This window comes from Aquarana catesbeiana, linkage group LG01 (assembly GCF_042186555.1).
Source record: "Aquarana catesbeiana isolate 2022-GZ linkage group LG01, ASM4218655v1, whole genome shotgun sequence".
Lineage (NCBI taxonomy): Eukaryota > Metazoa > Chordata > Amphibia > Anura > Ranidae > Aquarana > Aquarana catesbeiana.
In genome coordinates, this window is record NC_133324.1 from 142,295,340 (window position 1) to 142,319,689 (window position 24,350).

Here is a 24,350-nt window from a genome sequence, read left to right on the forward strand (position 1 = left end):
TCCTGAACCTGCCGTCCACATGGTAAAAAATGGCCGCCCTCCCACTTCCTGCCTATATAGAAATAGGCCATACTGAGCGAGCCTGCACCCTCTAGTGGCTGGAGGAGAAACTGCAGCCCAACACTCCTAAGAAGCACACAGAGCATGATTAAACACCACACTGCCCCTAGTGGCCACTGAGAAAAGATCAGATAGTCCGTTTTTTTTTTTTACTTTTAAAAGAGAAACTGCAAAAATGCAGACTTATCATTCCTGTTGCAGGATTCTGAGCATAACAGGAGTCCAATCTATACCCATCACAGCAGGCTCGGTCATAAAAGACCTCCAGGGACTGGGTCCCCCTTAATCTGGGGTCCACTCCCCTGGACCTGTATAGCACCCTGCAGGAAAGCACATTGGTCAGAACAAACACTGCACAGGGTTCCATTACACAGGGTCCAGCGCCATAAGGCTGCATTACAGGTAAACCTAGAGGAATCTTCTCTCCTATCCAATGAGGCTCAGGTACCATCCATTTTGGCTGACAGCTTTTCATGAATGGATCTGATTGAAGCCCATGATTCTTAATAGAACCGCCCAGACCTCCAAGTATGCTCCAAGAGCACATGTACCACATCAGTTACCACCACCTTACAGACACTGGCAAAAAAAACTGAAGTACTTCCTGTGTAGGATGGGGTTATATAGGGGAGGACTTCCTGTTTGATTGATCTACCAGTGTCCATTCACCTATAGGTGGACTATAACCTAAGTAGTTATTATTATAATAACCGGCTGTGTGTCCTGTGATTACGATAAAGAAAATTGGATTATTGATTTTTTTTTCCCCATCTTTTTTTAGGTGGTCAGTAATGGTAGACCTATACTTCTCCCATGGCAAGGCCACTTTAACCACTTCAGCCCCGGAAGGATTTACCCCCTTCCTGACCAGAGCACTTTTTACAATTTGGCACTGCGTCGCTTTAACTGGTAATTGCGCGGTCATGCAATGCTGTACCCAAACGAAATTTGCGTCCTTTTCTTCCCACAAATAGAGCTTTCTTTTGATGGCATTTGATCACCTCTGCCATTTTTATTTTTTGCGCTATAAACGGAAAAAGACCGAAAATTTTGAAAAAAAATTATATTTTCTACTTTTTGTTATAAAAAAATCCAATAAACTCAATTTTAGTCATACATTTAGGCCAAAATGTATTCGGCCACATGTCTTTGGTAAAAAAAATGCCAATAAGTGTATATTTATTGGTTTGCGCAAAAGTTATAGCGTCTACAAGCTAGGGTACATTTTTTGGAATTTACACAGCTTTTAGTTTATGACTGCCTATGTCATTTCTTGAGGTGCTAAAATGGCAGAGCAGTACAAACCCCCCCCCAAATGGCCCCATTTTGGAAAGTAGACACTCCAAGGAAATTGCTCAGAGGCATGTTGAGCTCATTGAATATTATTTTTTTTGTCCCAAGTGATTGAATAATGACAAAAAAAAAAAAAATTACAAAAAGTTGTCACTAAATGATATATTGCTCACACTGGCCATGGGCATGTGTGGAATTGCACCCCAAAATACATTTAGCTGCTTCTCCTGAGTATGGGGATACCACATGTGTGGGACTTTTTGGGAGCCTAGCCGCGTACGGGGCCCCGAAAACCAATCACCTCCTTCGGGATTTCTAAGGGTGTAAATTTTTGATTTCACTCTTCACTGCCTATCACAGTTTCGGAGGCCATGGATTGCCCAGGTGGCACAAAATCCCCCAAATGACCCCATTTTGGAAAGTAGACACCCCAAGCTATTTGCTGAGAGGCATGGTGAGTATTTTGCAGCTCTCATTTGTTTTTGAAAATGAAGAAAGACAAGAAAAAACATTTTTTTTTTTCTTTTTTCAATTTTCAAAACTTTGTGACAAAAAGTGAGGTTTGCAAAATACTCACTATACCTCTCAGCAAATAGCTTGGGGTGTCTACTTTCCAAAATAGGGTCATTTGGGGGGGGGGGGTGCCACCTGGGCATTCCATTGCCTCTGAAACTGTGATAGGCAGTGAAGAGTGAAATCAAAAATTTACGCCCTTAGAAAGCCTGAAGGCGGTGTTTGGTTTTCGGGGTCCCGTACGCGGCTAGGTTCCCAAAAAGTCTCACACATGTGATATCCTCGTACTCAGGAGAAGCAACAGAATGTATTTTGGGGTGTAATTTCACATATTCCCATGGCATGTTTGAGCAATATATCATTTAGTGACAACTTTGTGCAAAAAAAAAAAAAAAAAATTGTCTCTTTCCCGCAACTTGTGTCACAATATAAAATATTCCATGGACTCGACATGCCTCTCAGCAAATAGCTTGGGGTGTCTACTTTCCAAAATGGGTTCATTTGGGGGGGGGTTTGAACTGTCCTGGCATTTTATGCACAACATTTAGAAGCTTATGTCACACATTACCCACTCTTCTAACCACTTGAAGACAAAGCCCTTTCTGACACTTTTTGTTTACATGAAAAAATTATTTTTTTTTTGCAAGAAAATTACTTTGAACCCCAAACATTATATATTTTTTTTAAAGCAAATGCCCTACAAATTAAAATGGTGGATGTTTCATTTTTTTTTTTTTTCACACAGTATTTGCGCAGCGATTTTTCAAACGCATTTTTTGGGGAAAAAAAACACACTTTTTTAAATTTTAATGCACTAAAACACACTATATTGCCCAAATGTTTGATGAAATAAAAAAGATGACCTTAGGCCGAGTACATGGATACCAAACATGACATGCTTTAAAATTGCGCACAAACGTGCAGTGGCAACAAAATAAATACATTTTTAAAAGCCTTTAAAAGCCTTTTCAGGTTACCACTTTAGATTTACAGAGGAGGTCTACTGCAAAAATTACTGCCCTCGATCTGACCTTCGTGGTGATACCTCACATGCATGGTGCAATTGCTGTTTACATTTGACGCCAAACCAACGCTTGCGTTCGCCTTAGCGCGAGAGCAGGGGGGGACAGGGGTGCTTTTTTTTTTTTTTTTTTTTTTCTTTATTATTTTTTTGCTTTTTTATCTTATTTTTAAACTGTTCCTTTCATTTTTTTTTTTTTTTTTTAATCATTTTTATTGTTATCTCAGGGAATGTAAATATCCCCTATGATAGCAATAGGTATTGACAAGTACTCTTTTTTGAAAAAATTGGGATCTATTAGACCTTAGATCTCTCCTCTGCCCTCAAAGCATCTGACCACACCAAGATCGGTGTGATAAAATGCTTTCCCAATGGCGCTGTTTACATCTGGTGAAATCTAAGTCATGAAATGCTCGTAGCTTCCAGTTTCTTAGGCCATAGAGATGTTTAGAGCCACTCTGGTCTCTGATCAGCTCTATGGTCAGCTGGCTGAATCACCGGCTGCATTCACAGGTTCCCTGTTGAGACAGGAGAGCCAGAGAAAAACACGGAAGACGGTGGGGGGGGGGGGGCATTCCCTCCCACTGCTTGTAAAAGCAGTCTAGAGGCTAATTAGCCGCTAGGATTGCTTTTACATGAAAGCTGACCGCTGGCTGAAAAGAATGATACCAAGATGATACCTAAACCTGCAGGCATCATTCTGGTATAACCACTCAAAGTCAAGAATGTCGTACCTGAAGACAAAAAAATGGTTAACAATAAAACACAGTAAACGGTAAAGTATAAAAAATTGCATACCTGAAAAGCAAACATGATAAAACATAATAACAATAAAACATTGCAGAATAGAATACAGTAAAAAAGAGCAGAACAATAGAGAGAGAACAGAGAGAGAGAGAATAAAACGAAAACTATTTTTTTTTATTTTATATTTTTTTTTGTGTTTTTTTTTTTTTTTTTTTTTTTTTTTTACACTTTTTTTTTGTTCCAGGTTCAGGTCTCTCAAAATGCGATGGCATCTTGGGAGACCCTGTGAAAGTGCGCCTAGTCTGTGAAGCGCTGTACCCTACGCTAATACTCAACTAGTGTATGGTAGCTTTCAAAACATTCACCAATGCAAAAACCAGGATTGTCAGGACAGGAGGGACAATGATAGCGGGTGTCACGCCTATATCCGCGCTTGCTACAGACACGACATCTTTTTTGGGGGGGTTAGTTGCCTAGGGGTACTCGGGAGGACATAAAGAAAATGCCTCTCATGCAGCCGACTGCATTTGGTTGGGGATGTGAATGGGGGAAGTACGGGTGCTGCAGAAGCGGTGGGTTCCCAATTAAGATTGGCGAATGCAGCAGGAAGGGCACTATGGGCACGACGGGTCTGCGTTTGTCTTCTTGGTGGCAGCGGGACACTACTTGTGCTTGCCACCTCACCAGCTTGAACTGCACTTATGGGACTCGCCACGTCACCAAGTGTTACTGCAGTGCTGGTTTGACTACGACCGGGGTGTACTAGGCCGCTGGTGCTTGCCAGTTCACCAAAACGCTACCAAAAAAACTGTTAGCGATTGCAGGGATCAGGCCTGACTCTGTGAACGCTGCAGTAATGCGTTTAGTGTTTTGTAAGTGACAGTGATCGATCGATACTGCACTTGGGTGGGCTGGGCTGGGCTGGGCGGAGGGGCAAAACACAGGTGCTAGCAGGTATCTGGGCTGATCCCGCTAACACTGTGTTTTTGGGAACCCTAAACTGCTGGGGACGCTAGTATAGATCTGATCGGATCAGATATTGATCCGTTCAGATACTATACCACTAAGAGAGGTGTATGCTGCGTGCGTGGGTGTTAGCGGTACTGGCGCTAATCTGACGCTGCCTGGGGCGACGCATGTCACCGCCGGGCGATCAGGGGGCTAAACCTTTATTCGGTAATAAACGGCAGGTGCCCTGACACTATAAAAAATAAACGAACTAACCAGCGTCACCCGTAACGGTTATACGGTGATCAGTGGTGAAAGGGTTAACTAGGGGGCAATCAAGGGGTTAAAACGCTATAAAACGCTGACGGTGAACCTAAATATTTACCTCCCTAACTAGCGTCACCAGTGACACAAATACAGCGATCAGAAAGATGATCGCTTAGCGACACTGGCGACGAGGGGTGATCAAGGGGTTAAAACTTTATTGGGGGGATTAGGGGGGTACCCTAGACCTAAAGGGGGCTAACCCTAACTGCCCTACCACACTAACTGTCACAAACTGACACCATGCAGTAATCAGAAAAAAAAAACTGCTTGGTGTCAGTGTGACAGGGGGTGATTGGGGGGGGGGATCGGGGGGCGATCGGGGGGGGTCGGGGGTGTAATGTGTGCCTGGCATGTTCTACTGACTGTGTGTGTGTTGGTGCATTCACAATCCAGTCTTCTCTCCTCGGCGCCGGAACGGAAAATGCCGAGCCGAGGAGAGATGACATCATTTCCTCTGCCTCTGTGTACAATACAGAGGTAGGGAAATGACCCCATTGGCTGGGAGCGATCGCGAGGGGGGGGGCACGAATGGATGGCCTCCCCCTCACCACCGATCGCCGGGGAAGATTTGCCGACTGCCGCAGGCACCGGGGGGGGGGGGGGGTCCGATCGGACCCCCCACCCGCGGGCAGGCAAGGACGTACCTGTAAGTCCTTTTGCCTGCCCGTGCCATTCTGCCGACGTACATCGTCGTGCGGCGGTTGGCAACTGGTTAATCACTTGATTACAGATAGATAGATAGATAGATAGATAGATAGATAGATAGATAGATAGATAGATAGATAGATAGATAGAGCGAGCTAAGTGTATGGGAGGCAGGTGGGTCACATACTCCCCTAAACCTGAAATGACTGGATATTTCACATAACTTTAAGGAAGAGGAGTATAAGCAGTGACGGGGTAATTAAATGAACAAGTTCAATTTGTTTAACAATGTCACAAGTGACATTTCTTAAAATGTTAGTTCCCTGGCTGTCATGCCAAAAAACTTGCTTCAGTGCTACTGGAGTCAATGATCAAGAGCAAGTATGCACAGAGCAAAGCCAAAACCTTATGTGCATACTTGTCCTGGGTCAGCAACTTAACATATGTAACAAAATGGATCAGCAAGACAATCAAGCAACTAGTATTTTCAGGAGGAAAGGTCAACAATGGGAACCTCCATGGTTTTATCACAGAAGATTTCCTTAAATGGAGGGATCTCTCACAGCTTCTTTCCATTATCTAGACCAGCACCATATTGTAAATTTGATCTGTCTCAGTATACCTTTAAACAATGAGGATTGTATCTAGTTACCTGGGAGATCCTTTGTGACGACATCTTTGCTTGATTGTAGAAGATTCTACCAAAATGATCTCTATCTGGAAATACATCTGCTTGACGAGGTAGGTTTGCTCCTCCAGAATCCACTGCAATGTAATTGTAAGATGTTGTCAGATGTCAGATATGTATGTCTCACATAAGTGGTCTAGAAAAGATCATGATCATCTTAAGAATATGGAATAATGGCTGGATTGCTCAAGTAATGGGTTGATTTGCTAAAGGCAAATAGACAGTTCACTAATAGACAGGGAGTTATCAGCAGAGCTTAGTGAATGAGGTGAAGTTCTGTAGACTTCCATCATCCAATCAAAAATGCAGGTTTTTTTTTTCTCTTGCATATGATTGAGTATTCTTTGCAACAGGAAATTTTATCACATTCACTAACCTCTGAGAAAAATGTCATTGCAAAGTGAATTTGCCTTTAGTAAATCAACCCCAGAGTATCAAGCAGGGCTGCATGACATGCTGCTTGAAGTGAGACCATGCAGTGGCAGACACACTGGGTGCAGAGGGTTATTTCTATGCTATGGTTTCAGACAGGGCTTTTTTTCAGGGGGAACTTGGTGGAACTCAGTTCCACCACCTCTGGCTCAGACCCTTTGGTGCCTGCTCACCACAATCACTTGTAAACACAGAAGTCTGGTGACAGCTCTGCACTCTGTATGTAATGCAATCCTGGTATTTAATTCCCCTTTAAGACTCTCCTACTATTTTCACGACATTTGACTGAACACACCCACTATTTGATGTGATTTTGAGTGTGTGTGTAGGGGAAGGGGTTTTGTGGGGCCGTGGTTGTATTTGTAGCTGCTGACTTTAAATTTTTTGGGGAGTGGGCAGAACTCCTCCATGGCTAAGCATACACCTCAAGATACTTCATTTTCAGGAGTACTTCAATTTGTAAAAGGAAATACACCATAATGATTAAGAGTTTTATCAAATACCAAAAAACTGTACATGGATAGGTATGCGTTTAACTTTTTATAAAACAAAGGATTGCTTTGGAAATGTTTATGTACAATGGAGGGCAATAAGTATATGTCAAAAGAAAAGATAAAATGACCAATACTAGGAGATGTTTTTTTGATAAAGTTTATACAAACGCTGCTTTCAGTAATAAATTGGTACTTTTAATCACTTTCTTTAAGACAGTGATCTCCAACAATAGCCCGAGGGCCGGATGTGGCCCTTTGCTTGCCTTTATCTAACCATTATTCCCACTGACACCACCGATGGCACTATTCTGCTCACAGATAGCAACAATGGGGCCTTCTTCCTCCCATTAAAACCAATGATGGGGCATATGATGTTGGGGCATTTTCTGCTCCCACTGGCTACAGTCCATCCCCCCGCTAAAGCCTGAAGGACAGTAAATTGGCCCTTTGCTTAGAACGTTTTGGAGACCCCTGCTTTAAGAGATGCTTTATATTCCTTTAGGGTTCTCTTTTCTGTCTATGCCAGTAAAAAACATCAGCTCAATTAGATCTCCTTAGGTCACCTCATTTCCAGACCACAAGTAATTTATTGTGAGGGTACAAGGTACACAGAGAAATTCTACCTTGACCTTTGACAAACCAAAAGAAGTCCAAATTCAAAAACAACATTTTTGGAGGGACGAAATGGTTAAATAGTATTTTTCAAACCTTTTGACACATTATTAACATTTTTTGCTGTTGCAGTAAAGAAAAAAAAAAAAAATGATATGATATTATAGAATATATATATATATATATATATATATATATATCTTACCTAGATATACACACGGGAGATGATTCTGCATTGCAATCTCTTGTGCTCGGAGGTGCTTCTTTACCGTGATGGGGTAGTAGGTTCCACCTTTTACAGTCGCATCATTAGCTACAATCAGGCACTCTATCCTGCAAAAGGGTGGAACACGGTCAGTAAGTGAAGTTTAAAAAAAAAACAAAAACCACACACACACACACACACACACACACACACACACACACACACACACACACACACATATATATATATATATATATTGAATCCTCAAAAACCTGTTTCGGTCATCAAGCAGTTAGAAGACTGACAAGGAATTGTAGGATGTCTTTTTCCGTTTAATAACAACAGATTTCGCTTAACATCATAATCCTTTCACATCTGGACTTTAAAACCAGAGTCACTATTTAGGTTACTATTTAGGTGCTTCAATTGGTGTGTCTTGGCCTACACCAAGCAACCTCAATCATCCACTCTATTAATTACATTTATAAAATATGTGTGTGTGATCATAGCCATGTGATGGCATTTTTCATTTTTAAAGAATTTGAGTGTCACGGGCCTAGGTCTAAGCATTTTAGACAATGGCGTGTTTCCAAGCTTGTGGTAACAGTTTTGGGAACCATTTTCTGTTCTAGCATGACTGAGCCATGGAGGTTGGAGAACGATCACAGCTTTTTACTGTGCATTAGAGAAACTGGAGGCTATCAAGACACGTATCTGTGGTTACTAGCTCCATCCTGACTGCCCACTGAGGGGTGGGAGTGTGCAAGCAGGTGGGTCACACACATAGGAAAAGTACACTCCCCATCTGTTTGCACTGAACTTGGGAAACGGCATCAACAGGCTGTTGTAGTGTGTGAGTTGGAGGGGGGCTTCCAGGACTTGGAGGTTGATTTGCTGGATAGTAGGAGGCTGGAGATCTGCAGGCTGCCCAGCATACTGAATGGTGTGTCTCTGAACGGACACTGTTGGGTTAGAGGGAGCTTGGCAGCTCTGTGTAGAGGGAGATGCAAAACAACGCACAGCATTTTGTGGAGCTGGTCGGCAGGCGTGGCACAAAGCCGATGCAGTGCTAATCCCAAAAGGAGAAATTTGGGATCTCTGTTCTGCGCCTCAACTCAAAGAACCACCTCGGCCGCTCTGAGACATGTGGTTGAATGAAAGTTACTGTAAGCACTTCTAGGAACACAAGTGTGCATATCTTTAACTCCACTGTGAATTAGTATCAGGAAAGAGACACGAGACTGTTTAGTGGGAAAGTAACTCAATATATTGGTATGGTTTAGAGCAGGGGTCTTCAAACTTTCTAAAGAAAGGGCCAGTTTACCGTCCTTCAGACTTTAGGGGGGCAGGACTGTGCCCAGTGGGAGTAAACAATGCCAGATCTTTGGTATTAGGGGGAGAAATAGTTGGTGTCAGCGGGAAGAATAGTGCCCCATTTTTGTTGTCAGTGGAAGGAATTATGCCCCATTGTTGGCAGGAATAATGCCTCAAGGGCCGCATAAAGGCTAGCAAAGGGCTGCAGTTTGGAGACCACTGGTTTAGAGAAAATGGTGGTTTGAGCATAAATGAACACATATATAGAAGGTTCAGACACACTCTGTTAGTATAACTACGCCAAAATAACAGTATAGAATTCTGTACCGCTGGACTGGAATTAACTAATGAATCAGCAAAGTTAGCAATAAAAACAGTGCATATACAGTAAGCTACAACTGCAATGTGAATAATAATAATACTAGAACTACTCTAGCGTGAACTCTAGGAGAATGGCTAGGATATAGTGCATAATGTCCCCTGAGAGGTACCTCTTAGCATAGGCAATAGGTGAAAATCTCTGTGTAACAGCTGTAAAGAAGCAGTCTTTAGCCCCAACTCTTTAACCGGCTAGCATTGGGGCCAAACTGTATCATAACGCACATGAGAATAGTCCCAGTCAAGTCTTTAGGCAGCAATAAGGCTACTAAACGTAAATCCCTACAGCAGCAGCTCATCAATCCCAACAATAATACAGCTCACGATCTGGTCACACACACACAGCGATTAGTCCACTCTCCGCTCTGCACCCAGTTGACTTGGCACCCCCAAATCCCACTCAGGCCACCGATATGTAACAGTGATACTGCACACTGGACAGTGATGTGCACTCTCCAGTCCCTTGCTCTCAGGGCAAGAGGAGGCCTTTGCTCTACAGCTTGAGAAAAATTGGATTTTTGACTTACCATAAAATCCATTTCTCTGAGTTCATTGACAGACACAGCATTCCATTATTCCGAACCATGGGGTTATATCGCCCCCTACAGGAGCAGGACAGTAAGTCAAAAATCCCATTTTCTCTTTCGTTCATTGACAGACACAGCGCTCCATTATTCAGAACCATAGGGAAGTCCCAAAGCAGTGCCAAACATGAGGGGTGGGACAATGAAAAATCCCAAGGCTAACCACAAGAGCCAACCAGGTAACAGGAGCTCAACACAGAATAAGCTGGAGCCCAACCTGAACAATACCCCTTCAAGAGGGAATAGACTCTCTAAACAGCCGCCTGCAAAACCCTTGCGTCCAAAAGAGGCATCCGCAGATGCCAACACATCCACTTCGTAGAACGTTGTGAAAGTGTACACCGACGACCGAGTGGCCGCCTTGCAAACTTGCGCAACAGACGCCTGATGACAGAAGGCCCAAGAAGCACTAAGCGTCCAAGAAGAATGCGCCATAACAGGGAAAGGAGGAACCCGATCCCCAACAGAATAGGTGAAAGTCATCATCTGTCGGATCCATCCAGAAATGGTCGCAGAAGAAGCAGACAGCCCTCCAAAAAGACTCAGTGGCTGCCAAATACACCCGAATCCCTCAAACCACATCCAGGGCAGATAAGGCAAAACTCCTTAGGATGTGTTGACCAGGGACACAAGGAAGGCAACACACTGTCCTTATTCAAATGGAAAAACGAGGAAGGAACAATGGAAAAAGGCGAAGAACCACCTTAACCTTGTGCAACCTTGGGTAAGGTGTACGATAAGATAACGCCACCATTTCCGACACCCTGCAGGCAGAGCTGATAGCCACCAAGAGGCCACCTTCCAAGACAGAGTAAGCAGTGGAATCTCCTGGAGAACCGGAATCACCAAGCTCAGATCCCATGGCAGTAGAAGAGATTGCACCGGTGGAAACAGAGGTTGAACTCCTTGAATAAAAAAAAAAAAAAAAGGTACGCACCATGGAGTGCGGGACCAGGGAACGCTGAAGAAGACCACCCAAGGCCCTTGATGGTACTCGAGGCCCATTCCTGCTCAACCCATGAAGGGAGGTCAGAATTGGAGCCACCGAGAAAGAACGAGGATGAATGCCCGGTGACTCACACCAGGATATATGTGCTTTCCACATCCAGAGGTAGAACCTTATAGGAGGTAGATATCAGCAGCGTAAGAACTGCAGCACCTGGCCCATCACAGCCAGACCGTTAAAACCAGCGACTCTAAAGCAGGATGGAAGAACGGCCCTTGGGACAGTAGAACCTCCCTGAGAGACAGTCGCCAAGCAACATTGGCTACCAGGCGCACCCGGCCAGTGTACCCAGACCGAAGGAACTCATCCAGCGGCATCCGACTGTCAGTATTCCACCCCTGGAATGCTGACGTCAGAGAGGGCCGGAAGGAGACGTTCTGCCCACTGGAGTATACTGGCACCTGCCAGGGCTGCCAACACCCTATTTGGCCCGCCATGGTGATTGACATAAGCCACCGCCGTTGCATTGTCCGACTGGATCCATACAGGGAGCCCCCGAAGGCGATCCATCCATGATCCAGACATAGTCTGATCGCTCGAAGTTCCAGGATATTGCTCAGTAGTCTGGATTCCACCAGCGTCCAAACGACCCTGAGCAGAGTCCCGGGGCATCTCACCTAGACTGACTGGCATTGGTGGTCACCCTGTTCAATACAAGGGGAGAAAGGATTTACCCCACGAAGAACTGGAGATAGAAGCCACCAGACCAGGGATCCTCCGGTTTTCTGGCTCAGCCGAATACAATTGTCCAGAGACCTCGGGCACTTGTCCCATTATGCCAGGAGCTCCCTGAAGAAAGCTTGTATGGAACTGTGCAAACGGAATCGCCTCAAAAAGGTAGATACCATCAGACACAACACCCACATGCAGGTCCGCAGGGAGGCCTACCTGCAGGACAACAGTAAATGAAAAACGCAGCATGCAATTTCTGGAGTTTGTCCAGAGGAAGAAACATTCTGGCCAGAGCTGAAGCCCGGATCAGGCTCAGATAATCCAATGTTCTGGAAGGGGCCAAAGCAGACTTCAGATAGTATAGAAGCCAACTGAAATCTGTCAATGTCAGTATAGGAGCTATGTTGCCCCCCTGGGGTAGTCGAGGACTCGCAGAAGAAGATCGCCCAGGCCTGCAAACCCCTACTGACGCAACCACGATAGATCCGGGTCCAACACCTTGTGAACACCTGAGGAATGGTGGCAAGATCAAAGGGCAACACCATGCGCAGATAATGCTCAGCACCCACAGCAAAACGGAGGAAGTGCTGGAGTCGACACATAGTGGAATGCATAAGTAAGCATTCATGATGTCGATAGAAGTAAGAAAGTCCCCATGATGAAGGGGTGCCACCGCTGTGCGGACGGACCCCATCCTGAACTACTGTACCCACACAAGGCAGGTCAGGGCCTTGAAGTCCAGAATTGAACGTACCATGCCTTCCATCTTTTGGACTGTGAACAGGTTTGAATAAACACCCCGAAACTGTTCCCGACACAGGAACAGGGACAATCACACTCTGAAGCAACAGGGCTTGCTGTCTAAGCACCACTGCAGAAACAGAGATCTCAGCATATAGGGGAACTGCGGTCAAGAGCCATAGCAGACAAACTGCAGCGCCTAGACCAACAAGTCCGCCAATGCAGCAAAGGCAGGGGGATTCTGCTCCCCCTCCAGGTATGTCAGAAATTCCTCTATTGGAATCATGGTTGCCTTTAACAGCCTAGAGACAGGGGGGTCCACTACTGGTGGAACAGTCCACTTCTGAAGGAGGGACTCCTCAAAGGGGTACCTCACAGCAAAGCGTTTTTCCCAGTCTTTGGCAAAATAAGAGGGAGAAGGGAGCGCTATCACCACGCAAGACGGCTTATGAGTGCCAAAGCGGAACCCGCCCTCCGCCGCATCCACCGCTGCATCCCCCATTTTGAAAGGTTCCCACACATATGTAATATGTGCGACAACCAGCACCTTTTCATGCACCACTGCAGTTGTGGAGGAATCATACCCATTCCCTGACAGGACAGGGAGCGTGGCCACCAATCCCGCAAGGTGGGCCTCGACGAGCCAGATATAGGATCGTCGTTCGAGACAGAGGAGGTAGGAGAGGGCGGGGGGGTGCCATTTACTAGGCTATATGCCTAAGCACCACCACAAAAAACTCAGGAGGGGGGCCAGCAACTGAGACCTCCACCACCCGAAGCCTGCACAGGGGATGTCGACCAAGGCCCCGCACAAGGGGCACAGACTGAGACCCCTCACAGGGGGTACAGACCAAGGCCCCTCACAGGGGGTACAGACCAAGGCCCCTCACAGGGGGGTGCTGATCGAGGCCTCAGACAAGGGGCGCCGACGGATGCTGCCCACACGAGGCACCACTGTGGCCCCTCAATGGGAGCGCCAGGAGCATTCACACCGGGCCCAACTAAAGGCCCCTCAAAAGGAGATCGCTCTCAGAGCCCACACAGTGCCACCCCTCTGGTAGGAGGCAGCCACAAGGCCAAGCAAGCCTCAAAAGCGGGGGGACTGGACCGATCCGAGCCACTGAACGGAGGGCGGACACCCAAAAAAAGGAAGCGGCGGCCTCCGCCACCTACCGGCCGGGTCCACACCCAGCACCCAGTCGGTAGGCCGCAAAGCCGCGGCCTAAAATTTCAGCCACCTGCCGCGAGTTTGCGGCCCGCGGGGGGACCAGACTGATCCGAGCCGCTGAAAGGAGGGCGGACACCCAAAAACGGATGGCAACGGCCTCCGCCGCCCGCCCGGTCAGTAGCCTGCAAAGCCGCGGCCTAAACTACGGGAGACCCACCGCAGGCAGTCCTCCGATCGCGGACGTCCGGTCACCCGCCTCCTAGGCCCAACCACTGCAGCAGGTGGGCCCAAGGGATACCCCCCTAGTAGTAACCCCGAGGGTGGAAGGGCAGTGTGTCCAAAAGCACCTAGGCTAGAAGCCTTGGCCTCACCCGGGAAGGAAGGGAGGGAGGGGAGGGAGGGAGGGGGGTGGAGAACCCCGGAGGCACCGACCACCCCAGGGAGTACCCACGCCCTATGCCACATGCAGGAAGGAGAGGAGGGGGCCCCGTACTTACTGATGCAAAGAAGCGTGCGGGTAATGCTCCCAGACAGATCCCCTCGCCACCTACCGACTGGGTCCACCCAGCACCAAGACGGTACGCCGCAAAGCCGCAGCCTAAATTTTCAGCCACCTGCCACAAGTTTGCAGCACGCGGGGGGGGGACCGGACTCATCTGACCTGCTGAAAGGAGGGCAGACACCCAAAAATGGATAGCGACAGCCTCCGCCATCCGCCCGGTCAGTAGCCTGCAAAGCCGCGGCCTAAACGACGGGAGACCTGCCGCAGGCAGTCACCCGCCTCCTAGGCCCAACCACTGCAGCAGGTGGACCCAAGGGATACCCCCCTAGTAGTAACCCTGAGAGTGGAAGGGCAGTGTGTCCAAAAGCACCTAGGCTAGAAGCCTGGGCCTCACCAGGGAAGGGAAGGAAAGGAGGGGAGGGAGGGGGGTGGAGGAGAACCCCGGAGGCACCGACCACCCCAGGGAGTACCCGCGCCCTATGCCACATGCAGGAAGGAGAGGAGGGGACCCCATACTTACCAATCCAAAGAAGCGTGCAGGTGATGCTCCCAGACAGATCCCCTCGACACTGAAGTGGGGGGCTGTCGGCCATGAGGCCGAGACCCATTCGTATGCCACCTTGCGAGAAGTTTAACTCTCAGGGCCAGCCCCCGTCCAGTGGGGCTATGTCGCGGCGGACCTAGCGCGTAACTGCGGTCGCTGGCCAGACTGGGGAGACCACTGGATCTTAGTGTCCAGCCCGTCGCCCGGCTGGGCAATTGATTGTAGATCTCACCGGAGAAAAATCCAGGAAAAAAGAAAATAACAATCAAAAAAAAATCCCAGGACTAGAGGTCCCAGCAGGGAACTAGGTCGTTACTCCCGACTAAGCAGAAAAAAACTGAAGGCCTATAGCAGAGGGGGGGGGGGTGTATACTACCTAGGAATGCACATAGGCCTAACCAAGTCTTTTTTTCTGCCTAGTGTCCTACTTCTGTAGGGGTCAATATAACTCTATGGTTCTGAATAATGGAGCGCTATGTCTGTCAATGAACGAAAGAGAAATGAAGCTTTTTCCCCTTATCCTGGCAATTTCTCTCCGGGGAATGTAGCTCAAAAGCTCTTTATTACATTAGAGTGTCTCTCTTCTGGACTACAGTTCCCACAGTGTAGTGCTTCCTGACTCTGACTATTGAACTCTTCCTGTTCAGGAGCCGCTGATACAGCTGTTAACCAGTTCAGCATCGCAGGGACACAGCTACAGATTGCAGCTGCAGCCAGTGTTCCCCTTACTCTCCATTCTTAGCCAAGCACCTGGCTGGAGTGGTCAATTTTAAACAGGTACCACAGGTAACCAGCAGGATCACAAGATATTTAGCAGTACCTAGCAAATAAATAACTTACAGCTACATGTACCAACAAGTATGTAACAAACTAAATACATATGGATTTTTAAAATTTTTAGAGTAACATACACTTTAATGGCAAATTTTTCAGCAATAACGACAATGTGTCACATACTCTTGAGACCATCTTACCCAGATACACGACCGATACCAGTGATGACACCTCCAGCTGGAACCTCCTCATTACCATATAACTCGTAACCAGCAAACTGGGAGAATTCCAGGAATGGGGACCTAAAAAAAAAAAAAAAAACAAAAAACACAAAAACACTGCTTTAGTTTCGAACAAAAATAATTTATTACAAACAGAAACAAAAAAACTACTGCTTTAAAAGGAAAATGGCTTGGTTATTTAAAGAAATTGTGAGAAAATGCTTGTGAGTCCTTATCTGGATTTCTTAGATCATCATATCTGCATGTGATCTGATCCTGATCTAATGCCAGCCATAGATGGATCGGATCTCGGCCAGTCCCTGCTAAACTGACCCAGATTTGATCCATCTATGGGCAGGCTGACTGTACCAATGTCAATCCATCGATAAACTTGCGTACAACCAGCATGTCGGATTTTAGTATGTGAATTGCCAGCAGCTATAGCCCATTCTTCTTGCCCATTTTTTACATAATCTATAGCCGCTAGCAGTAATCACTGTGTTCTACCAGCAAAGACGGCTCCCCGTGCCGCCCCACCACAATAACACAAAATAGATTTGCGGGAGGGATTCCCCCCATCAACACTGCTGTCTTGATGGGGGAATCAAGCGATTTTCTGTCCTGCAACCCGTGGTTTCATTATCATATCTTTATGGCAGATTTTCAAACTTAAGAAAAACTATTTCGTAACCTTCCAGAGGGGCATCACTCTCATGCACCTGGATCTCCCAATTATTTGTGTACTTTAAAGGGTAAGTTCACTTTAACAGAAAAATCTGTACAGCAAACTTACACTGGACCCCCTTCTCACCCCCCCTGGTCCCGCTGACCTGGAGCCCGGTGATCACCCGCTAGGAGACCTCGTATAGCCGTCTCACTTGTCTGGGGCTTAGAAATCCCCTTGGCTTAATCTCCTAAACGTACCTCATCAGGAGGAGCATTCTAAGTGGTCCGCTCCGTCCCCGAGTGGCACCGACCAATCAGGACCCACGTAGCCTGTCCTGTCACCGCCGGCAAAGAGGAGAGAAAGCCGAATGGATTTCAAATCCCCGGACTGGTATATATATATTATATATATACATACATACACACACATACCTTTTTTGCTTAAAATGTCCCTGTCATAATTATCAATTGGTATAATACTGTACATGCATTTTCTAGAAATCCCTTTACTTGAAGGCTTGAAGGAAATGTATTATTTTTCATTTTTACTTTACAACACCAAATCCAAAAAAGTTGGGACGCTGTGTAAAATCTACATAAAAACAGAATGCAGCGATTTGCAAACCTCCTAAACCCAAATTTTAATGACAATAGTAAACAGAAAACACATCAAATGTCTAACCTCCTCCCACCAAAGATATAGCTGAATGACTGCTACAGCATGAGCCTTAATTGCTGGGACGCTGTCATATGACATCATCCCGTGCATGAGCTGCCTGCGCGCTGTTAGCGTGAGGGGGAAAAAAAGCCAATCACCGGCTTCTGTCAGAGGGACATCGGTCCCTCACACAGAGAGCCATGTCTGCCTCATCTGTGCCCATCAGTGCCACCTGCCAGTGCCACCTACCAGTGCCCAACAGTGCTGCCAAGCAATGCCCATCAGTGCTTCATCATCAGTGCCCATCAGTGTCACCTACCAGTGCCACCTCTCAGTGCCCATCAGTGCAGCCTCATCAGCGCACATTTTAGCAAAAAATAAAAACCCAGCAGTGATTAAATAGCACCAAAAGAAAGCTCTATTTGTGTGAAAAAAATGATAAAAATGTTATTTGGGTACAGTGTTGCATGACCGTGCAATTGTTATTCAAAGTGCGACAGCACTGAAATCTGAAAATTGGTCTGGGCAGGAAGGGGGTTTAAGTGCAAGTAAGCAAGTGGTTAAATTGAGAAAATGTACCATTTTAAGAAAAAAAATAAGGTAATTTCGAAATTGGTGGCAGACACATGTCAAAAAAGTTGGAACAGGGCAACAAAAAGATGGCAAAGTAAGTGCTACAAGGAACAGCCAGAAGAACATTCTGCAACAAATATAGTTAATTGGCAACAATTCAGTAACATCATTGGGTATACAGTGCCTTGCAAAAGTATTCACCCCCTTGGCTTTTTACCTATTTTGTTACATTACAGCCTTTAGGTCAATGTTTTTTTAATCTGAATTATATGTGATGGATCAGAACACAATAGTCTAAGTTGGTGAAGTAAATTAGAAAAATATATACATAAAACTATTTTTCAGAAATAAAAAACTGATAATTGGCACGTGCGTATGTATTCACCCCCTTTGTTATAAAGCCCATAAAAAATCTCTGGTGCAACCAATTACCTTCAGAAGTCACATAATTAGTGAAATGTTGTCCACCTGTGTGCAATCTAAGTGTCACATGATCTGTCATTACATATACACACCTTTTTGAAAGGCCCCAGAGGCTGCAACACCTAAGCAAGAGGTCCCACTAACCAAACACTGCCATGAAGACCAAGGAACTCTCCAAACATGTAAGGGACAATGTTGTTGAGAAGTACAAGTCAGGGTTAAGTTATAAAAAATATCCAAATCTTTGATGATCACTAGGAGCACCATCAAATCCATCATAACCAAATGGAAAGAACATGGCACAACATCAAACCCGCCAAGAGACGGCCGCACACCAAAACTCACGGACCGGGCAAGGAGGGCATTAATCAGAGAGGCAGCACAGAGACCTAAGGTAACTCTGGAGGAGCTGCAGAGTTCCACAGCAGAGAATGGAGTATCTGTACATAGAATGACAATAAGCTGTACGCTCCATAGAGTTGGGCTTTATGGCAGAGTGGCCAGAAGAAAGCCATTACTTTCAGCAAAAAACAAAACGGCACATTTTGAGTTTGTGAAAAGGCATGTGGGAGACTCCCAAAATGTAAGGAGGAAGGTGCTCTGGTCTAATGAGACTAAAATGTACTTTTTTGGCCAAAGAAAACGCTATGTCTGGCGCAAACCCAACACACAACATCACCCAAAGAACACCATCTCCACAGTGAAACATGATGGTGGGAGCATCATGCTGTGGGGATGTTTTTCAGCAATTGGGACTGGGAAACTGGTCAGAGTTGAGGAAAAGATGGATGGTGCTAAATACAGGGATATTGTTCAGCAAAACCTGTACCACTCTGTGGGTGATTTGAGGCATGTAAATGTGTTGGAATGGCTTAGTCAAAGCCCAGACCTCAATCCAATAGAAAATCTGTGGTCAAACTTAAAGATTACTTTTTACAAGCGCAAACCATCCAACTTGAAGGAGCTGGAGCAGTTTTGCAAGGAGGAATGGGCAAAAATTCCAGTGGTAAGATGTGGCAAGCTCATAGAGACTTATCCAAAGTGACTTGGAGCTGTGATAGCCGCAAAAGGTGGCTCTACAAAGTATTGACTTTAGGGGGGGTGAATAGTTATGCACATTGACCTTTTCTGTTATTTTGTCCTATTTGTTGTTTGCTTCACAATAAAAACACATCTTCAAAGCTGTGGGCATGTTCTGTAAATTACCGTATTTATCGGCGTATAACACGCACTTTTTTCCCCTTAAAATCAGGGGAAAATCGTGGGTGTGTGTTATACGCTGATCCCCCACCGATCGTGAGCCACTCGGCCGCTTTCGGGCGTTCTCGGCAGCTTTCGGCCGCTCTCGCAGTCCCGCGTGAGGGGCCAAAAGCCGCCGTTCTTAAACGGGAGTTCAGTGTACTGACAAGTAAAACTGACACAGGGGCAAGGCTGCAATGATGGACACTGACAAGGCTGCAATGATGGACACTGACAAGGCTGCAATGATGGACACTGACAAGGCTGCAATGATGGACAAGGCTACAGCTGGACACTGACAATGCTACACTGACACTGACAAGGCTGCAGATGGACACTGATAAGGCTGCATTGATGGGCATGTAAATGTAAGTTTTTTTTCCTTAAAATTCCCTCCTAAACTTGGGGTGCGTGTTATACGCCGATAAATACGGTAAATGATGCAAATCCTCAAACAATCCATGTTAATTACAGGTTGTGAGGCAACAAAACACGAAAATGCCAAGGGGGTTAATACTTTTGCAAGGCACTGTATAAAGAGCATCTTATAGAGTCAAAGTGTTTCAGAAGTAAAGATGGGCAGAGATTTAGCAATCTGCATCTAAAAATTGTTGAACAATTTCTGAATGATTTCCCTCAACATAAAACTACAAAGACTTTAAATATACCATCATCCACAGTAAATATCAAAAGATTCAGGGAATCTATAGAACTCTCTGGCAAGACCTAAAACGCAATATTGGATGCCTGTGATCTTTGGGTCCTCAGATGGCACTACATTAAAAATGGACATGATTCTGTAAGGGACATAACTGCATGGGCTCAGGAATACTTCCAAAAATCACAGTCTGTGAACACTGTTTTGTAATGCCATCCGAAAATGCAAGTTAAAGCTCTATCATGCAAAGAAGAATCCATATCTGAACATTACCTAGAAATGCCACAATCTTCTCTGGACCAAAGCTCACTTTAACTCGTCTGTCGCAAAGTGGAAAATTGTTCTGCGGGCAGACGAATCAAAATTTGACATTCTTTTTGACAACCATGGGCATCGTGTCCTCCAGACTAAATAGGAAACTGACTTTATGGCTTATTAGAAGTGCGCAGTTCAAAAGCCTGCATCTCTGATAGTATGGGGTGCATTAGTGTGTATGGAATGGGCAGCGTAAAGACATTATTAGTACTGAAAGATATATCCAGTTTTTAGAGAAGCATATGCTTCCATCCAGACAATGTCTTTTTCAGGGAAGGCCTTGCATATTTCAACAGGACAATTCTAAAATGCATACTTCATTTATGACAACAGCCTGGCTTCGTAGTAGAAGAGTCCGGGTGCTTAACCGGCCTGCCTGCATTCCAGACCTTTCACCAATTGAAAATATTTGGCAGAGATGAGATAAGGGCGCTCTGGTGGAGGTGGGTAGCTGGTCAGAAGGATAATAGTGATGAGGTGGCACTTCTGGCAGCACTTTGGTTAGAGGAGAAGCAACTCTGAAGATATAAAAAAGGAAAAGAAAGGCGCCTCTAAGTGCAGTATGCAAAGTTTAATAACGTGCACAAAGGGTTAAAAGCACTTACAAGATTGAGTGTTAAAAGACATGATAAAATCAGGAGTCCTCATCTGTGGCATGTGTCCATCCTCAGTATGGTTGTAGAGAGCAGTGTAGAGCCGTCCAGCAGCTGTAAAGCTTTCTCATGCGTGTTGGAAAGAGGAGGCAGCAGGGAAGCCTGTATTCACTGCGGGACACACAAGGCTGGTGGTGTCAGTGTAGAGAAGGGGGTGGTAACGCGTTTCGGAGCATGTGCGGCTCCTTCGTCAGATCTTGGTGCCAATGATTAGAACCTCCTTAAGACCCCTTTCACACTGGGGCACTTTGCAGGCGCTACAGCACTAAAAATAGAGCCTGCAAAGCGCCCTGAAAGAGCCGCTGCTGTGTCTCCAGTGTGAAAGCCCAGAGGGCTTTCACACTGGAGCGGTGCGCTGGCAGGGCGCTAAAAAAAGTCCTGCTAGCAGCATCTTTGGAGCAGTGAAGGAGCAGTGTGTATACCGCTCCTCCACCACTCCTGCCTATTGAAATCAAGGGGCAGCGCGGCTATACCGCCGGCAAAGCGGGGTGGTTTTAACCCTCTCTCGGTAGCTAGTGGGGGGTAAAAGCGCCCCGCTAGCCGCAAAATTGAAGATAAAGCGTTGCTAAAAATAGCGGCGCTTTACCGCCGAGGCATCCACCGCCCCAGTGTGAAAGGGGCTTAAGTTCTATGCAGGTAGAACCTGTCTTATTTTAAAGCTTTAATTTTGTTTTTAATTAAAAATAATAAACATGTCATACTTCAATGCTTTATGCAATGGTTTTGCACAGAGCAACCCCAGTCCTTTTCTTCTTCTGGAGTCTCCTGCTGGTGTTCCTGGCTCCACTTCTTTGGGGAGTGCCCCCATAGGAAGCTGGCTTTCTATGGGGCACTCGTATGTGCTCGATCCCAAGCCATGCTGTCTGCTTAACCCCACCCCCTCAGCACAGAATTTGACTGACAGCAGCAGAAGCCAATGGTTCCCGTTGCTATGAATCTACCCTATGAGGATGAGAAAGCAGAGAGCTGCTGCTCTAGTGCACAGCTCTGGATCAAGATCAGGCTTAGGTAAGTATAATGGGGGTGAGGGGGGATCCTATGGCACGGAAGGTTATTTACCTTAATGCACAGGTTAAGGATCTGTGGACTCCCTCTGGCCTAGACCAGGAGTCGCTTGCCTGCTTGGGGACACAGACAGTACTACCAGGATTACGATTCCCCAGCCAGGTAACTGCCAGAGTGTGGAGAAAACACACACACAGGACCGGCCCCCTACCATGGGTCCCGGTGGGTCCAAGGGACCCAGGCAGCACGTTAAGAGGGGCAGCAAAAGGGGAGCATTGCCCAAGACCCGAGGCTCCCTCCCTCTAGCATGCAGTGTCATCTTTGTACTGCTGGGGAGTGGAGCGGAGGGTGTAGTAGCTCTCTCGGTCCTGGTGTTGTGCCGAAACAAGTTTCCCCCAGAAAACCAGTTCCCCCTGGCTCTCGGCTGAGACCGGAACTCCACCTCCAGCCTTCTGCACTCCAGCTCCTCCCTGTCTCCCTCAGTGCAATGCTATTCACCCTTCCCCCACCCCCGTGCATGCCCCGGTTTTCTTGGTGAAACCTGTTTCAGTACAACACCGGGACACAGGGAGTTCTCCCCGTGGTCTGACAAGATAACCTGGAAGGGTGAGGACTCTCCTATTATAATAATAATAATAATAATAATAATAATAATAAATCACTCCTCCCACCTAATAGAGATATCTCTATATCTATATATATATATATATATATATATATATATATATATATATATATATATATATCTATCAGTGTACACATCATCATTATTATCCCCTCCTATTATTTTCTATTATTTTACCTAATTTATTATTGCCCCCCCCCCCCCCCTATTATTTTATATTATTTATTATTACTCCTCCAATTATTTTACATTATTATTACCCCATCTATTAATTTACCCCTCCTATTATTTTATATTATCTATTATTACCCCTCCAATTATTTTATATTATCTATTACTATCCCTCCAATTATTTTAGATCATTTATTGTTACCCCCCCCCCCCATATTAATTTTAAATTATTTATTATTACCCCTCCTATTAATTTACATTATTTATTATTACCCCTCCTATTATTTTTAATTATTATTACCCCTCCTATTGTTTTATCTCATTTATTATTACCACCTCATGCTATTTATATATAGTATCTCACAGAAGTAAGTACACCCCTCACATTTTTGTAAATATTTTATTACCGTATACACTCAAGTATAAGTCGACCCGAATATAGCCGAGGCACCTAATTTTACCATAAAAAACTGGGAAAACTTATTGACTCGAGGATAAGACGAGGGTGAGAAATGCGCAGCCACTGTAAGTGGAAAAGAGGGTCAACAATGCTCACTGTGCCCATTTGCAGCTATAGGTCCCCCGAACTTCAAACTCGGTAGTTAAGGGTTCCTAGATGCCCCCTAGCTGCAGCCAAAATTTGGGGTCTCTGGACCCAAAGGGTCCTGAAATGACATTGCTGCAGATGAACACAGTTGACCGACCTTGGGGCCCCGTATTTCGGGGCCACTTTGTACTAGGAACCCCAAATTTGGTGTGCAAACCCAGTGGAAATAGCACTACAACATATCCAAAGCTGTGGTTCCTAGAACCAAGTGGCCCCAAGATATGAGTTCGTAAAATTCGAACCCCAGCTTTGGATATGTTGTAGTGCTAGTTCCACTGGGTTTGCACACCAGATTTCTGGAGAAGAGAATGACATTTTCTGAACCGACTTTGGGACCCCGTATCTCGGGGCCACTTGATGCTAGGAATCCCAGCTTTAGATATGTTGTAGTGCTACCTCCACTGGGTTTGCACACCAAATTTGGTACGGGGCCCCAAAGTCGGTTCGGAAAATGCCATTTTCTGCTGCAGAAAAGTGCTTGACTCGAGCATAAGCCGAGGGGGGCACTTTTAGCACAAAAAAAATGTGCTGAAAAACTCGGCTTATACTCGAGTATATATGGTATAACTTTTCATGTAGAAATGACACTTGGCTACAATGTAAAGTAGTGAGTGTACAGCTTGTAGAACAGTGTAAATTTGCTGCCCCCTCAAAATAACTCAACACACAGCCATTAATGTCTAAACTGCTGGCAACAAAAGTGAGTACACCCCTAAGTGAAGATGTCCAAATTGGGCCCAAAGTGTAAATATTTTGTGTGGTCACCATTATTTTCCTGCACTCCCTTAACCTTCTTGGGCATGGAGTTCACCAGAGCTTCACAGGCTGCCACTGGAGTCCTCTTCCACTCCTCCATGACGACATCACA

General features: G+C 45.8%; 1 protein-coding gene across 1 annotated transcript in view; it reads right to left on the reverse strand.

Moving 5' to 3' along the window:
- The window catches only part of MCCC2 (methylcrotonyl-CoA carboxylase subunit 2), a 177,473-nt gene that overhangs the window by 138,657 nt on the left and 14,466 nt on the right, over positions 1–24,350 (reverse strand). The window contains exons 4-6 of the mRNA XM_073624396.1: positions 15,869–15,970; positions 7,986–8,113; positions 6,207–6,319 (exon numbers count right to left, since the gene is read on the reverse strand). Of these exons, the coding sequence (XP_073480497.1) occupies positions 6,207–6,319; positions 7,986–8,113; positions 15,869–15,970 (343 nt within the window). The remainder of the gene's footprint in view (positions 1–6,206; positions 6,320–7,985; positions 8,114–15,868; positions 15,971–24,350) is intronic.